This window comes from Spodoptera frugiperda, chromosome 2 (genome assembly GCF_023101765.2).
Source record: "Spodoptera frugiperda isolate SF20-4 chromosome 2, AGI-APGP_CSIRO_Sfru_2.0, whole genome shotgun sequence".
Classification (NCBI taxonomy): Eukaryota; Metazoa; Arthropoda; class Insecta; order Lepidoptera; family Noctuidae; genus Spodoptera; species Spodoptera frugiperda.
In genome coordinates, this window is record NC_064213.1 from 7,619,316 (window position 1) to 7,638,590 (window position 19,275).

The 19,275-nt window shown below is 33.8% G+C and overlaps 1 protein-coding gene across 6 annotated transcripts in view; it reads right to left on the reverse strand.

Moving 5' to 3' along the window:
• Positions 1-19,275, reverse strand: part of LOC118268820 (uncharacterized) — an 86,761-nt gene that overhangs the window by 42,371 nt on the left and 25,115 nt on the right. For 3 of the 6 annotated variants that reach the window (XM_035583499.2, XM_035583498.2, XM_050704690.1), the window contains exon 2: positions 10,058-10,154. The exons of 1 other annotated variant lie outside the window; for it this stretch is intronic. In XM_035583499.2, the coding sequence (XP_035439392.2) occupies positions 10,058-10,154 (97 nt within the window). Of the gene's footprint in view, positions 1-10,057; positions 10,155-10,816; positions 10,848-18,529; positions 18,733-19,275 lie in introns of those variants that run through there. 2 more of the 6 variants (XM_035583500.2, XM_050704708.1) reach the window with 2 other exon arrangements.

Consider the following 19,275-nt stretch of genomic DNA (forward strand, 5'->3'; position numbering starts at 1 on the left):
CAGCCTCGCCGACAACCGCCACTTCACTCGGATATAATAAAATCGAGGAAATGCACAGATTTCGCGAGCAACGACGTGATTATTGGCGCTGATTGACGGAATCGACTCGACGAAACCGAAGGCGCTGAAAAACGCGGAACAGAATACAAAGATGATTTACACAAGTAACAGTCGTGCGTATGTTCATAGTCACTAATGTGCAAGACAAATTGTTTATTTATCGGTTTACCCACGTTCTGCCGCGGTATCGTTTGTTTATCGCGAGGAGTCAAGAGTTGGAACACAATATTTTTGTGGAATGTGTTTTAGGTGAGAGTAGTATATTTGTTTTAATAAATGCGTACAATTAATAACTTAATTTACGAGTAGGAGACAGTGAAATGTTGTCAAAAAGTTGTCGTACAAAAGAGTTCAACGCTCTACGAATGTCTGTCGTGGTATCTACGTGAGGACGGAAGCGTGACCACACTGCCTAATATAGTCACCGGTACTTTACACAATATTGAGCCTTTTATTGCTGGAGTCTCGTCATTTTCCTCCAATACTTAATTAAATACAACCTTTTGAATATTATGTGAAAAAAAGATAACTGTACAGGAAAGGTTAACGACGGAACAGTAAATAATATTGTAATAAATAACACAAAGACTATTTAACAAGTGTCCTATAATATTCTATACTACCTATTAAATTATTGTCCCTACGGTAAACCTTGTTACTGAAACGGTAACATCTATGTTTGATTTATCACTGTTGCACTATGCACTGCTATTCTTCTTGCGAATCGATAGCGAACATTCTTTTAAATACCCCATACAAATCAACTTAATATTAATTAAGTAATTGATATAATATATCCATTATCCTTACTAACATATTTCTTCTACACTAGGATTTTCTCCTGTGTCGTGGGTGCGTTTACAAACATACAAGTTCACATACACATGACACCCAAACCACCCAAACTAGAAACAACAATTTGTGGTACACGCAAGAGAGCAACTCTTGCTCGAACGAATTTTATTTCATGTCGTCGCAACAGAGTATCTTCGGTGTATGATATATTTTGTATCGGTAGATAGGAAGCTGGAAAGTCATGTGATAAAGACTACTTATTTCCTTTGATAAAGCAAAGGAAGCCGCAGACGGAAAACTATTATTTTTATAAATAGTCTATAACAATCATACTTTATATGAAAACTTGGAGTGATCTTCACAAGTTATATCATAATTATTAAACTATTCTAATAGTTTGATAACATGTGTCCATTGTGATTATATCTCATGAATACACGTGCGGTTTCCGGCGAATTATCTACAATACTCACATTATTTTCTATTATACAGATATACCTTCTGACTCTCAAACTAATGCTTAATTAATTGCAAAGTTTTATATAAATGTTTCTGTAGCTATGGAAACCGCGAGCCACGTTGTTCGTTGTTTAGACGCATGTGTAAGTGTTTACAAATATTGTTGTTTGGTTACATCTTAGCATAACAACTAACGTTAATGGAATACGTGTCTAGTAGACATTTAAGGGGAATCATCGATGAAAAATATATTACAAAATACTAACACATCAATTTACTGTTATACTTAAAAAAAATACTTTATTTTTCAGTAGGAACTGCGTAAATTTCATATTTTGTTAAATGCGTAGTAGCGTAGTTAACCCGCGGAAGAGACAGGTCTACGCAAAGCGTAGAGACCCCGTAGATGCTGCGTAGTAGATCTACTGACTGCGTAGTAATTGCGTAGTAGGGTCGTAGTAGCCACGTAGCCGATACGTAGAAACTGCGTAGCACTCATCGTGTAATTAAGTCGTATTGTTATTTCCTCAAACAAAGGGGACTAATGAAAACTTATATAGAAAATCAGATCTACCATTTAAAAATATCTATAGTTTAAAAACAAAAGACTTATACACATAAAATATCTATTTATATAGAAAATAGATCTACGTTTAATGAGTTTAAAAACTAATAGACGTTTTTACACCTAATAAAGTATTAACTTCCATATTCCGAAACCAATATGTAGCCACCTGCTGGTGCAATACCTAGTTAGGCATAATGATTGGTGTGATTGTCTACAGGTGACCGCGGATTGTCATATTCACATTGTTTACCAACGCTATGAACCAACAAGCGGCTGCAGTCACCGTAGGATGAGCATGATGATACATGTACTGACTTTTTCTATTTAATAATTCTTGGAAAATGTTTTTCACAGACCATTATTCTGTTGTTAACTGCTTAATAACATCACATAATGTACCACGTCTGTTGTTCCCTAAATTCTTGATACTATATTATAGTACACACTGTAGTTACTAGTTCTTGCATAATAAGAACTCCGAACGTATTGCTTAAAACCTTACAGAACTTCCGAGTCTTTAATTGACAAATGTTATAATTGAGAAGTCTAATAATAAATTACTTGTTCTGACAATTAAATCATGGACATTGTATTTAAAGGCGACGGCTCGTAAAATGATTTAAACGTTAAACTATATTGCTCAAATGTTATAGATATGTTACGCAGAAATCGGAGACACAATTGCCTTCCCAATCTTCTCAATCTACGATTCCCCAAAAACCCTTAAATACTGACTAACACCCATAAAGCCGGCAAAGCAGTTGTAACGCCTTTGGTGTTTCGGGGCCACGGCTTTGAACTTTCCATCAGGTGATCCATCCGCTCGTTTACCGGCTTATACCATAAAAAATAGAAATGGAATAGGTATGATCGAACCATTTAATTGATTAGTATTCTCAATGTCAAGGGTAGGTTTGGGTAAACCAATAAACATCTAGACAATTGAATTACCGGATTATCCGATCGATTATCGAATAACCAACGCGAATGGTGGCCAGGTTGTACAGTTTTACTGTTCGTTGTGATTTAGTTGATAACCTTCGCGATAGGAATGATCAAGTTTGAAAAATATAGTTTTACAAATAGATTCAATATTTTAAACTAGCTTCTGTCCGTGACTTTGCTCACATTCGGGATAAAAATGTGCCTATGTGTTATTCCAAATCATAATCTTTCCCTGTTCCAATTTCATCCATATACCTTCAGCTGTATTTATAATTTTAGTAAGATTACATTGACACACTACTGTAAAGTGACTTCTGAATATGTGATTTGGTTAAAAATATAAAGCTTGACACAACTACTAACCTAAATAGTAGGCAGGATTAAGTAGCACCTACTTTTAACAAAAATATTTAAATAATTCACACAAAGAGGCACAGGTACAAAAAAATATGCGCGGTTTTTTTTAACACGAAATATATGACACATATTACATATATCAAGTATCACGGAAGAGCGACAGGTTAGATACAAGCTAATTTGAATTTAACAGCCATATAATAGAGCTTAAATTAAAGACTTCCGTAGTTTTTGTGGTTAATGACTGACTTTAAAATACTTAATTGACATTAATTTATTTTGGCGAACAAAGAAACGAGTAAGGACAATTTTAATGTAGATCTTTATGTAAAAATAGATATAATCAATCCCTAACAGGTTTCTTTTTTCATATTCATCTAGCGAAATAACGTCACGCCTTTTATCCCCGAAGGGGTAGGCAGAGGTGCACATTACGGCACATAATGCCGCTATACAATGTACATCCACTTTTCACATTTGTGTTATAAGTCCCATGTAATATAGGAGTTGAACCTATTATACTAGCGAAGTAAATATATGTAAACCTTTATACTTTTTTCTACCTCTTCAGAAAAAGAAGACTACGAATTTTCTTACTACGAACTTCTCGTATTTCTTCACGTTTCTATTTGGTTTCTTTTTTTATATAAAACATGGGTACGTTTACAAACATACACGACACTCAGACCCAAAATAACAATTTGTGGATCACACAAAGATTTGCTCCATTTGATGAAATGAAACATTTGTTACGTAGATGCAGAAATATTTCTAGTCTAGATATTGGAAAATCACAAACGTTAACGTCACGATCTCGGGAAAAAATCATCTTTTGATCCATTGAAGAAACGATTATACGTCACTATAAGATAACAGTCATGTCATAACGGATCATAATAAATGTTATCTCTCAAGTTTTCCTACTTTTTATTATTTCTGCATTGTGGGGCCTCCCCCACTGCAAACTGAGTATACAAAAATTCACAATCTACCGGGATTCTCCGTTTTTATTACAGTTATTATGCCTTTCGCACCTCAAGTAGATATAGCACCACTTCTTTTTTACTGATTTTAAAAAGTAAGTGGTGCTTTACCAGATATAGCTTTTTATTTACTCATTTTTCCGGCTGTTGTGGAGCGATCTTCAAAATTGACATACATATCCCTAATTCCTCTTATTCTCCGAAGGAATAGATAAGGGATCGATCAGGGATCATATACCTACCCATTTTTCGCCAGTTATGCTATGAGTAATTAATAGGGCCATATAGTATCGCATTTTTTTTTCTTTTTGAGGGGGAAAGTCATCTAACGTCTCCTCTAGCCTATGTTGAGGCGAGAGGTTGTGACTAAAAACACCCTGTTCCTACTACTGCTCTTCGAGCCGGAGCCCCGATAACCAGAATGGTAGTTCGCAGTCTGATTAGTATGGCATAACAATTATTTTTGAGATACCTATTGTCATAATTTATTATTAGTAGACAGACTTTTAAACACGTTTTTCTGATTATTAACCAAAATTAATACAAACTCTTTCGTAGGACGCGTATAGCATATGATTAAAGATTCACGTGCAACATTTACACGGCTTCGTGGCATTACATGTCTTCGCTATGCTAAACGATTTTCTTATAAATTAACTTAAGCGATGCACGTTTCTTATCGAAAGACTCTTTATCGCCACTCTGACTCAGACACTTTATATAAGTAATTAAAATAACAATCAAAACATATTGTTTGATCAGTTTGTTTGGTAATGTCTTGTTATTTACGTTTCGCTTTTAAACTGAATGAGAAAGAACATGTAGAATATCTTTATTTATGTTTGGATCTTTTAATACAAGAGTGTTTTTAAAGAAATGACATTTTCCAGTATTGATATTTAGTAAAATATGTAGTTACGTCCAGTTCAGTTGAACTGGCATTTGCAAATGATAGCCTAGTTTCCTACCAGTTAAATTCAATCTGGGGGCACGGCAGTGCCCCCGCCAAGTCGAGCTAACAAAAAAGCGGCACGGCCGTACCATCCGATCTCGAAGCAATTCGGGCCTTTTTCGACCCCCTATAATTCGGTTGTGGATAAAGCAAGAAACCTGAATCTTCAGTAATAATCGGCATTGTATAATACACGGAATATTTAAAATTTCAGTCAATTTGAACCAGTAGTTTAAGAATGACAACTTGTTAAAGTTTCTAAAATCACTGACTCACCGATCATCAAAATCCAAGGCACTTCTAGCAGACTTAGAAGCTTCATATTTGGAATACATATAGAGTTTAGTGTCTTTCATGGGAAAACTTAAATATTTTGTATTTCGGTCCAGTTTTCCAAATACACCAACTGCATCAATAACTTTGTAATCCCATATAAAATATGGGATTACGTTATTTTCAGTTGGTGGTTGGTGGTGGTTATAAATTTAATAGATGGTATCTAAAAAGAAAGGCTCTACTAAAAAGAAGTGAGATCCTATCAAAAACATCCTCGAGCCCGATAACCCGAAGTCTCGCAGCTCATTCTACCGTCAAAAGTTGTGAGATATGTAATACCAAGTCGGTTAACTATTTTTCTCTTGAAGGATTGTCTTAAGTTATTACATAAGTTATTATCATGCCAATATTAAAAATATTTAACGTTTTAAACATTTAGATCGACTTGGACATCGTCATGAAAACAAAATGAATTTTCAATATTATATTAATTCTTTAGCTCTCGCGCCTCACGCGATTGAAACTCTCGTTCCTGTTGGTCGCTGGCCCGTCGTGCTGTGTAGTGTGATACATACTAATAATCAAATCAAGCATATCCAAGTCGATCTATTTGTTTAAAACGTTAAATATTTTTAATATTGGCATGATAAAACTTATGTAATAACTTAAGACAGAAGGTCCTTCAAGTAGACACTAAATAGATAACCGACTTGGTATTACATGGATCTCACAACTTTTGACGGTAGAAAGACTAGCTGCGAGACTTGGGTTTTTTAAAATGTTTTTGATGGGATTCGTTTTTCGAATCGTCAATAATATATTTTCTATGAATTTTTTAATAGCGCGTTATGACGTCATTAGATTTTTAAGTCAAATAGCAGCCTAATTTTTAGGATCAGCTAGAAAAAATTGTAAATTAAGTGGATCATCAAATCTATGAATAAAAGTGTATTTTTCTTAAATATTTTATTGTATTGAAAAGTCGAAATAATTTATTTTTGTCTAAGGAAACTACCCAATTACAACAAGAAAATCCTAAGACATCTCTCTTAAATAAATTTTCATTGATAAAGAGAATATTAAATAATAATTTATTATTCGATTACAAAGTAACTTGTTATACAATAATGTATTGAATGATATAAATAAGATATGTATTATGCAAAATGTAGGCAGCGAAACCTACGTGTGTGTATTGTACTGATCTTGAAGGCCACAGGCTCTTAAAGAAATAGGGAAGTGTTTGTTCTCTGTGACGTATTCAAAATGGCTGCCGCAACGGCGACATAAACCCGTTAAATTAAATTGTTATTACAAATTTATTGTAATAATTGATTAGTTAAATAACTAATGTGTTTTTTAATTAATTTTATTAAAAAAAATATGTATTGAAAATAGAATTTATAATTTTGTTTTGATAGTCGATTTATTAAACACGACGCATTATTTAAAACGTTTTATGAATAATTTTGAATTTGAATTTGAAAATGAAGTTTTAAGGACTTTATTGTTTTTAAACTAGTTAAATCAGATTTAAGTTTCATTGCTACTTTTATAACTAAAAATATACATATTTTTCTTTCCATTCTCTGATTCGGTTTTGTATAGCAGAAATAATTACATTTGTTCCGGCTCCAAAGATTTTAAAACATACCTAAAGTAAATAATTGTTATCCTAACCCGACTAAAACATACGTGAAAATAATAAAGGGCAACCGCTTAAATATTCGTTTTTAAATTAACTATAAAACACATTAGCGTAAACCAGTCCAGTTAACCAATCAAAATGTTTAATTCAAAACATACGTCGTTTGTAACGTCGTGAATGAAACCACACTAACTGGTTTGATGGTATTATAAAACTACATCTATAATTGGAATAAGACACCGTCCCGTCCTACGCATTTGCTCGCAGTCAGGGCAGAGCTCGCGTAGGTAACTATAAACATAACAACATCAAATCGTTCGCCCTTTCAAGGCCACCTAATGGCCGTGGTTTGGTAAAAAACGGTATCTAGGTATGAAAATAAACAGGTATTGTATGTAAGTTTGGGTGTTTAAAGTTAATATTTTATTTTGACATGTTTATAATCTGGTGTTAGGACGTTGAATTATTTTGAGAAGTCCTTAAAAATGTCTTAAGTTTCAAATTAAATGCATGATTTATGAGTATGGCTTGCAATATGTATGAAATTTCAAGAGCCCACCGACCACCTCGGTCTCTGCCGATAACCTCTCGATACAGGAGTTCATTGTCGTCATGTTACATGTTGTTCTGTGTACTACAGCCGTGCCGATATCTAGAAAGCCGGAGACAACCCCGGCTTCGGAGATAAGCCAATATCTTTGGAATGTGGGAAGACAGAAATATACACGTATTTCTGTCTAGGTCATTTATTTCCTTAGTGTATTTTGGTCTAGTCATTGCTATAAAGGACATGTTTTTTCAGTTTACACAGAAAAGCAAGATAAATGAAGGTGACAGGGAAGGAAGTAAATAAAGCATAGGTGTCTAATATGCCTAGGATAGGACGAGGTGCACATATTAAATGGAACATTCAGAATTCGCCAGTCATTTTATGAGTCCCAAATGTCAGGGGTCGAGCTTATTGCCTATACACCGGGAATTAACATGATAATTTCTTTTCCTGACTCTAGTTCAAACTAAACTAAGATTTCAAAATCTTATCCACAATGTTTAGGTAATCCATGTTCTAGAACGAATATTTAATTCAAAAAACTACCTATTTAAATTCAACTTCTTCCTACGTAATAAAAATGCAGTTTTATAATTCACACACTCGTAAGAGTAGCGTGTTTTTGATGTTTCATTGAAACCAGTAACGTAAACAGGATATATATTTATGTACTGAGAGTAAATAAATACGGTATTTAGTTATTTCAAGCAACTGTTGAAACGTTTATTTGGTTGCTTTGTTTTTGATTTGTAGATTCCGTTTAAGATGAGTTATGGAATTTAAATTGATTAATTCATCTGGTTAGCGCATGGAGTTGGCGATATTCGTTGGGATTTCCCATATGCGCATTCCTATTCAGAGTAATGTCATTGAGTTTGGAAGACCGTCATATCAATTTATAGTGTTTATTCCTTTTGATAAACTGGTATTTTGGTCTGTTAAAACCCCATTCGTAAGGTAACAAGGAAAGGTTACCGGTAATTATTACTTCAGTTGTACTTATATATGTACATGGAGAAACATAGTTTGTAAAGTCATGAGACAGTCTGCATGTATTGCAAAATATTTATATGAAAATCAAGAGAAGGAAATAATTCTTTGTATCGCGCAACTACAAAAATATGTTCACACTAAAATACTTTTTAAGTGTGGAGAATCGAAATATTAACTTTACAGATTAGCCGATAGCCGTGGTGTGTGTATTAGACATTAATACAACCTAAGTCACGTACTTCTAAAATTTTAGAAAAACTAGTCTGATAATTTGTGCTTATTGCATGCAATTTCTGACCCACCCCGCAAAGCAAGGGTGAAAATAAAGGCTAAATCTCTTATGAAGAGATCCATAGTAAAACACTGCTGTCAACGGCATTTAATGATATATTAAAGTAAGGATGAGAAAATAATCTGTCAAAAACCCTGCATTTTATATAGGCCGGTAAACGAGCAGACGGATCACCCGATCACCTGAATTCTCTAACCAGAATTTCTCTTGCAGACTAAAAAAGTGTATTATAGACCATTAGACCTTCGTAGGTCTGCATTTGCCTATTGTAATCATATTTATTTCCATCGCATATCATGTTACTATGTAGTCAGCGTAGGTAGAATATAGGACTTAGTCAGGTGTTACCTAACCATGACAACATGACATCATAGATAATGGTCAGTTAATGAAGTTGCTGAACAATATTTGAACTGAAAATTGATACGTCAGTTGTCAGGTAAATATTTTGTCTACGGTATCATATGAATGTCATGTCGTCAATCAATAGAAATGGTAAATTCGATCGTTTTGTTTTGGAATTTATCTGCAGTTTGGTAATAAGTTTTCTTATACATATGTGCATAAAGTATTTTTCGCTTTGGCAAATTAATGATACCTATATCATTAGATTTGGCTTGATATTCTTCAATAGTGAGTATTGAGTGAGGCTGACGTATACAAGAGTTCCCAACACTATTATTTTTGACTGACAACCAGTGAAAAGCTAATAACGTCACGCTTGCGTGTCTTCTGAGAAAAAAAACAGGCAGAATGCCGTTACGTAGAAGAATCTTTTTCCGCAAAAAATATAAAACGAGATATCGTATCGTCTTGACGTAAATGTATATCAATTAAGTTATATCTACGGTCTAGGCGGTTTTCCTCAATATTGATTTTATTACAGTCTCGATTGTATTCCACATTTTCCTGACATTTAAACCTCATTAATTCAGAATCACGAATACTCTTGTTTGAATTCAATGTTTTCTTACGTCGCTCACGAATGAATACGTCAACCTATACGGCTGTGTGTCACTGTATTATTCTGTTACAAGACATACATAGTTATACATTCGTATCTACTCGTTTAATCATCCGTAAAAAAATAAACACAACTACGGTCGCTAGAAATACCAGTGGTTGGGATTGGGAAATTCATCTGAGTAATGCCCTAATCGTGATATAAAGCGTACATACCTAGCTGGCAGACGTGGAACTGTGGTGTAGTAGCCATTGGCCCACTGTGAGAACTGTCCTGACTTTCTGACCTGGGTCGCCAACTCGCGTCACTTACCTGGAACAAGAAAAAAAAACGTTAATTTAATCATTATAAGGCATAAGTAACTATATTAGTAGGGTAGTAATAGGATGAAAACATGATAATTAATTCGATGGTAGTGATCCCACGCGATTGAGATTGTGATGTTGTTACCGATAAATGGGTCAACGTATCCTTATTTTTTATAAGGGGAAACCTCTGAGAGGTCCTTGACTGTCTGGAACGCTGGGGTGAAATACTCACAAGCTCCCCTCAATTTTTCCCATCGGTGAATACAAACTCCTTTTCCGCAATTCAAATAACTGGCTGTTTATACTTTTTTATTTTGAATTCAGAACACGTTGACGTTTCTATCTTTCTGCACACGCTTTTGCCGCCAACGTAAAATAGCAACTGGCATAGCGGTAGAGGTAAGTTTTTAATTTTATAAAAAAAGGTTGGTATTGTTTAGATTAATTAGAGTGCTTATTGTTTAGATTTATACAGTTCAGTAGAACGAACAGATAAATTAATGACAGTCTCTAAACCAAGAGCGTAGGTTTGTCCCCTTCTCCGATGAACTTAGGTACAATAAATATAATTGTATGATAACACGTCAATGTTTGTCTGTGTCCCCGGAGTTGCCAGACGTATTGGCAAACTAATTATTATTGAACCACTACAAATTAATTACTTACCTATAGAAATGTCCATTATAATGTTCTACAGGAAGCCAATTTTATTCTAAAACAATGATGTTATTGTCGTTATTACTAAAAAACTTATTGTTCCGCGAATGCGTCGCCTACGCAACCAGATTTCTAATTATTGCGAAAAAAACTGTTTAGGTAAATTTTTGTTCTGCAATTTTTTTAGATTCTATATTTAGGTGAACGCGTAATCAGGTAAAATTGGAAGAATAACTTTATACATTCATATTTACAAAGTAACATTTCGAAAACTTAATCAGTCTTATTTGTTACGAGTGACACAGTGAGTCTGACTGGAATTTCCTTAACAATCAATTTAATCAGAATGGTTTCGTATTATATCTCTGTCACTCTCGATAAAGTCGCCTTATCATTGACCTATCGCTTCATAACCCTGAGTAGGGCAAAGAGTATGAAATACTCGTCTGGTACTTAAATAAAAGATGAACTGTGAACTCCCGAATCAGAATATACCATTATTTTCTTTATTGTAATTTAAACAAATACCTAGATTTATTTTTATTAATTTGTAGGTCTAGACGCATGTTTATTCATATGAGTCTATTATGCTTATTTGGACTCAGTAAGAGTCTGACACTCCCTCTCATCTCGCCCAAGGCGGGAGAAGAAACTGGATGACTCTCCCCACGCAAAAAAAAACATGCTCATATGAGCTACGATTGCGTTGATGAGTAAATGCTTAAAACACACGGTCAGACAAATACTAATCCCTACATAGTAATCTTAGAAACAAAGGTTTATCGACCACAAAACACCATTTAATGGAAAAGTAGAACTATGTACTTTACATGAAAGAGACATCCAGTCTGAAAGGACCGGGGTCTATTTATAAACGTAGACACATGATGATCATTATATAAGATTCCTATTGTAAATCAATCTGCGTATTATCTGTGCAAGTACTAGGCTGACATGAGCTCGCAGGAGGTATTATGTGACGCTAGGACAGTATTCTCGCGGTCGATAACAATTACTGGTAATATGTAATAGGACACGCACCGGTGCAATTATATGGCGTTTATGTTTTGGTTTTATGTGTTTGTAATTGGTCATCCTTGTGATATGAACGATAAGGAAATTACGAGAAGAATATTGACATTCGAAATTCGAATTATCGTTCTCATTTATTTATTTAATGAATAGAACGGTACAAACCAATGCACTACCGTACTCAATACATTAATATAAAGAATAATTAAATAAACAAAATTGTATTTTTTTTGATGTCAGATTATTTAAAAAAATCATCAAATAGTCTACTTTGACTATGCCAAATTAATATCTACGTAACACACTTTAATATGTCAGATAAAATTAACTAATATTTAAAGTAATCCAAGACAATCGTACCTATACATTTTTTAATTGTGAGGTAACATGTTACTATAGTCATTCATGACGTCACAGTCGTTAAAGGTCTTTTGATTAGGAATGTGACGTCACACGTTTACATACGGTGTAGTAATCTCGGATATTGTTAATTGAAATTAGTTTTTCCATAGTTTGATTACATAAAGTCTTAGGTATAGGTTTACAATGTCAAAAATGTTCTGTCGATATTTAGGATTTTTTTAAATATTATTATTACTACATATTTCAAAAAAGTATTAAGTACATAATAAGACCTTGACATAACAGTTGATCATTACAAGATTTTATTACGTTTCAGTTAACTGCAACGATGTTGCATAATAATTAATAACTATTATGTCGCAAAAGTATTTAAAACAACAAAACTTAATTAAAAATAATTACTAACAGACAGTAAGAACTATATTGTTACTACATATTTTTAATTAGAATTTCCATATATCTTCGAAACGTTAAAATGTCAAAGATTGATTAAATGTTATATTCAAATAATTTAATCCCGATGTAACGTCACATATTTTAATCCCCGAAGGAGTGGAGTTGTGTTTTCACTATTCTAATAGAGGGCTTAGGGTGTTTTTCCACCAGAGATGTGCTACACAGCTATGCTACGAAGATGTAACAGCGAGTTGTAACAGTAAGATGTGCAGCTCGAATATGCGATGTATTGTCTCTGGTGGATGAGCACTCCTATTCCTAAACTCCGTGTTATTTCTAATTTTTTTTTTCGAAAATCCATAACTAATACTTTGCTAGATCTCTCACACGACACTTGAAGAACAAATCAGTTAATATTTAATCACCTGTGTTTTAATATTACGAGTAGATTGCTTGTAAACTTGCAAAGGTGTTGTACACTTCCGTATGGCTTAGATTAAGGTTAAATATCACACATGTATATTATTATTAGTCTATTAAATAATTACTTTTTATGTCCTAAGTATGTGACTAATAAGGAAATGTATTGAAATATAACCTATTTAACTACACTACAATATCATCGAGTAAAATAATGAAAAGTTGGATAATACAAAAAAATATTTTGCTATAAGTTAAAAACAATCAATTACCTTCACAATTTGAGAAAAGTTAAACTTTCATCCGAAACTAAAACCCACAAAGATATTAATTAAAGATATTAAATAATTATTCTACTATCGAAAACGTAAGAAGAATGTTGTTTATTTATACAACAGCGTTGAACCGATGCGTTTCATTGGTCGACTGCAAACGGAACCTTGACTCATTCTCCAAATAGATAGTTCATCGTAAACTTATAGAGCAACATGTCTGCTTGATATTAGTGTCGAGTTCAATAAATACATCTGTCTAAAAGCTTTGAAGTGAATTTGATAATTAAATCAATAAAAATAGTACCGATTTATCTTAATAGGCACCTATTGGAAGTCTTTATTACAGTAGGTCAAGACTATTCAGACTTTATACTGATTTAATGAGCACTAAAGTAAGGAGGTTGCACTAACAGAACCGTTATAGGCACATTGGAACGATATTTCAAATCGTTTTGAAAATAGAATAATAAATACAAGAGCTATCGGCTGCTTTCACACGAAAAAAAATAGTTTACTCAGTGATTTATAGACTGGAAATTTTTCTTGGATTTTTTAAACATAACATAATATAATTGTAATAATAATTTATTAAACCAATAGTTTACTATTACGTACGCAAGAACCAGTCGCATGTGGGAATATTGAGTACAAAGTCTATATTCCATCACAGGGTCAGATAAACATTATTTAACTAATCGTAATATCTTAAAATAATACAGAGTCTACAATATAATATTATGTTCCGGGTTTTTGTGAACCATTTAGTTGTTACAACTAAATACTTTTAAAAACATAAAAATAAAATTAAAACTCAATCAACTGTCATTAAGATAACAGCAACATGACTCGTCTATGGTTCATTAATGGCCGTCGTTATCTATGATACGAGATGCGTGGATGTTCGCTGATCAAATGCACTAAAACTAATATATGTGCTGATAATATGATAACCTTTTTGTAAGTGCATTAAAGTTAGTTAAACATCAAACATTGTCGATAGGATTACTTATTTTATTATACAATGTGATAGGGTTGAGACTTCTAACCCGTTAAGGCTGAATACTACATCTAATTTTATCGACAAAAGTCGGGGGTCGAAGGGGCGAATCCCCTGCCCCCTAAAAGTTATGGCTATTTTAATATTTTCTTTACTTTTTTTTATATCAAAGGTTGTATGCGTCGTAGAAACAAAAAAAAAAATGGTAAACAAACGGTAGCTAATAACCTCGGCTAACTAATTCATTACTTTTTTCATAATTATGTTTGATAATGTTTTGGTGAGAAAAAAAAATCATTTGTGAATTATTTTTACCGAAAAAATCACGATTTTTCAATATTTTCAATTAGGGGTTCAATGCCCCCATATTATTTTTTTTGTCGATAAAATTAGATGTAGTACTCAGCCTTAACGGGTTAGAAGTCCCACGCCTATCACATTGTAGAAATCGTAGTTAATGCACATAACGTTATGCCTACCTACGTTCTACATTTAATAGATAATCTTATGTACTATTATGTAATATGAATATGGGGCACTTTACAATAATTTAAACCTCTTCATAAGTCTGAAAAATACTATGCTGAAAACCGCGTCAAAATCGGTTCAGCTGAACCCGAGATAATCACGTACAAACATACATACAGGTTCAAAGGGAAATTTGATGCACAACATTAGGTACAATTTTAGACTGTATTTAAATTTAACTCTGGATCTTTTTGATCCAATAGCCGGAAACACGACTGTTGAACTTGTAGACATAATTTTGATCCTACGCAGATAGTATGTACCTATTAATTTGTTATGATATAAATTATATACAACATATTTGTTGTTATAAAAGGAAACTTGATTACCTTATCAATCCTATACAGCTGACAATTATATAAGTATAATGCGATAATACCATCGAACAGAGACACTTAAACTGAAAAGCCATATCTATTACTGTAATACAACGTAATTAATTAAGTAGGTAAATGAAATAAATTCAAATTCATTTATTTTCGTGAACACAGGGTACAATGACCTTATAAGTATAGTGGTTGGTCTAGTTTAAATTATATTTAAATAACTTTTCAAACATTTTGCATCAAAACATTTTAATTAAAAGGTTCCATCACTCTGGGTCTGGGTCTTTTTTTTGCGGAGGGAAAATTATTAAATGACTTTAGGCGGGACAAGAAGGAGTGTCATACTCTTACTGACTAAAAACAACCCCGTTCCTACTCTTGCTTTTCTAGGCGGAGCCCAGGTAAACCCGCCAGGCAGCCCGTAGCTCCGGATCGATCACCCTAGATTTGAAGACCCATTTTAATGCTGAACTTTTATAACCGATCTATATCCAAAATGTCAGGATATCTGACAGAAATTCAACGCGTAAAGAACATGAAACGTAAAGAAGCCAAATTTCCATATAACTTATGCCACAGATTTCTCCAATCAAATTTAATTTCAAATACAACTTAGAATATAGAATAAGCACCAACATCTATTGTTGAATATCCTTTAACGTTTAAAAGGGAACTTAGCTAGCAATAGTGTGATAGAAATTCAATCCGTTTTGTTTGAACAGACATTTTTCAATTAAAACCTCCGTGCTACTGCAATAGACATATACATACATACAGCTTGACCCGGCATGGCTCACATCGGACGTCTCACAAAGGAATAAATTAAATCGTACCGCTAGGGAACTCTCCTTTGACAAACTAATATCACAATCGATATTAGAAATAGATTTTAATTTAGTTCGTTTTAAGCTTCAATTTTGCAAGTCAATATTAGATTATATTGTTGTGTGTTTCACTCATGAAATATTCGAGAATATTACAAAGTTTTCATTGCAGTAAAAGTGCAAAGAAAACCTCTCTAACATAGTGTCTATAACTGCCTTTCTCTGCATTGACGATAATTTTAGATATTGATTAGAAATCAACGCATAAAACATTAAATAAGACTAACTAGACTACAAATGTGCGAATTGTTCCACCTGTGAAGCCGTCAAATCAATTGTATATGTATCGATTGTTGCGATTTATATCAAATATGTATATGTATTAAACTTTCATTGTAGGTTCTAGGTACCTGACAACTAAAGAAAATCTTCAAAATGTAACTTAACTATTTACCAAATACTTGATGTTTTAATTCTATTTTAAACAGGTTGTATGAAAAATGAGTTTAGGTAATACTACACGAAGCCTATACAAAAAATAAATAAATGCTCATTTTCACTAAAACCGAACAAGAAACTCGTTAAGAGAGAAAAGGATTGATTGGCGGCAGCCCTTAGCGGCGTCGGGGGTAACGTACTGACCTGAATAGTTTTTACTCGACTGTCATATGGCACAATACGGCCAGTACTTATTCTTTTACGATACACATCGGACAAAGAAATCACATTTTCTTTCACATTATTAACACAGTAATAACAACATATTGATCACTGTAACATTATTGTTATTTTAAAATGGTACTATAAACTTTTAAGAGAGGTTTCAAAGAAACCTTGAAAACTGTAATAATTGAATATCTATTCACGCAACTAAGCATCTCATTATTCTACCAAAAATAAACAAAGATAATAAAGAAACGTTGTGAAATGAACTTCAAACCATTCGACGTTTTCCCTTTTTAAAAATCGTTTATTTTCTGCTATAATACTTAAATACGTACCGAAAATGGCCGCGTTGGCCGCCGAGTGGTAAATTTAACACTTTATTATATTTTCACTGATCATATCGAGAAACTAATAACATTTTTTATAACAAACAGATGAAGCGATAGCCGAACGGAAATGAAAGAAGTGGAGACCCAAGACGTTTTACCAAGTCACTTCACGAACGCCTAATGACGATGTGGTCGTTGTCAAGTTGTCAATTATGAAAGAGATAAACCAACGTTTCATTATCTATGTATCATCTTTTTATTTCACTGCAATTAATATAGCAGTGAAATAAAAGATGATACCGCAATTAATATTGCAGTGAAATAAAAAGATGATAGCCTTAGAGACCGCTTTATCCCATACTTACAAGGTATGCGTAACATATGACACATATCGCGTAAAATCCGCATGTTTACCCGAAGAGAAAATTACGAGGTAATTTTCTTATTGATGATTTGTTGTATAGTTTATTACATAAGTACTTAATACACACATTATAGAATAAGTGTTGCCTGGATTATATAGAAATCTGATAGTCTAATTACTTCCTTAGTCTCTCATGCAACTATTCCCACGATCGATCGAGCGAATGAACGATGAAAAACTAATATCTCTGCATCGATGTCATTTTTGTCCAGTATGTCAATAATCAATAAAAAATCTTTGGATTAAGACTAGATATTAATTTAAGCCGTAAATCGATAAGTAGGTTATTTATCAATTAAAATCCCATAGAATTATGTCATTAGAACACATCAATTTTGCAAGAAATTCCATTCATTCCCCAACGGCATTTGGTGGTTCCCCGTCAACTGATAACGTATCACAGTTCCCACTTCATTAATTAGTAGTGAAGCTATTTATGTAATAACTTGTTTACGATAGCAAAAGTAAAGTTATTCGTCACAAGGTGACTTACCTACATTTCAGACATAGGTAGTGTGCAATTCAGAAAATATTTCGGTTTTACAACGGACAAAAAATGTAGTAATTAGAACAAGTGTCGGGTTTCAATTAAAAGAGGATCGTATATAACATGTCTGCGTCCTTTGTGAAAGGTTTAGTTCCAGTGTGTGAACAGGAGTGTAGCCGTGTAAAGTGAATCCGTGCACATGGCTGCGGCTCCCAGCAACCTCCCAAGCAGGACCTTTTCTAAATTTATCCCGGCGTCCAATCGATATACCCTCACTTCCCTGTGCCGTCTAGACAGCCATGTCCATACCTACTCTCTACCTAATATTATACTTTTCCCGCCATACAATTTTGTGCAATTAACGCAACAGACTGTATATAGGATACGCGTTCCGTGTTTACGTATTCGTGAATTATTTTCTCGTATGATAGTGTGTGATATATAGCCTAATTGTGCTCCAATTTTGGACAGAGATAACGTACTGTAAACAAAACACGTACCGTGTTCCAAGCCACTAGTATTAAATGAGATTAACTTTATAATAACTGAACTACATATTTTCTGTTCAATTTAATTTAAAGCGGTTGGAATAGCAGAGCCGCTGCAGCTGTATTTACGAATAAGGTATTGAAACAGTTAGATGCCGGGCGCTTACCGTTAATGCGTCTGTCGGACAAAGTATCCTCCTCGTCCCACCAGGGTTGGTCGAGAATCCTGCGCGTCGGAGGACGGTCGAAATTGCCGTAATATTGAAACTCCATTTTATACACTTTCTGTCTAGTTTAGCACGACTTTCTTTTAGAGAATTTTAATTGCACGACACTGTAGGCACAAACACCACGCCACCTTTAACGCGTATGCGATACTGATTTGTTATTAAGTCTTCGCAACCAGACATAAATGAGATAAACGATTGACGCTGAATAATAACACATAGGGTCATTATTATTGACAATAGTACGGTAAGTCGCTCGATTGTCGCCGGCTTGTGTGTGATAACGTTTGCCCGACGTTGTTTTTCGCTGTCACCTTGTGTCCACGGTGGCTGTGTGTTTGATCTTGTCGTGTGAACAACCGGAGGCGAGCACACTGCAGCCACTTGCACAAATATACGGGAAGGAGACGCGAGATTGCCTGTCTTTCACCATTCACTACGTCTTATTGTACGCGAATACGTATCGAGCGGTTTATTGAATTCTTAGAAGTATTTATTAATTGTTCGTTTTAATTACAGGTACGTATGTGCTGTGACATGTGCCGTGCTGAAACTAGAGTGACAATATAATACTTTAAGTGGGTAAGTGGGTATCTTTTGTTGGCATAGCTTAGGTTGGCCTTTGCTGCCACGAAAATCGGTCACGTTTCAATGAAAATGATAACAGGGAAATTTTATTTTTGTGT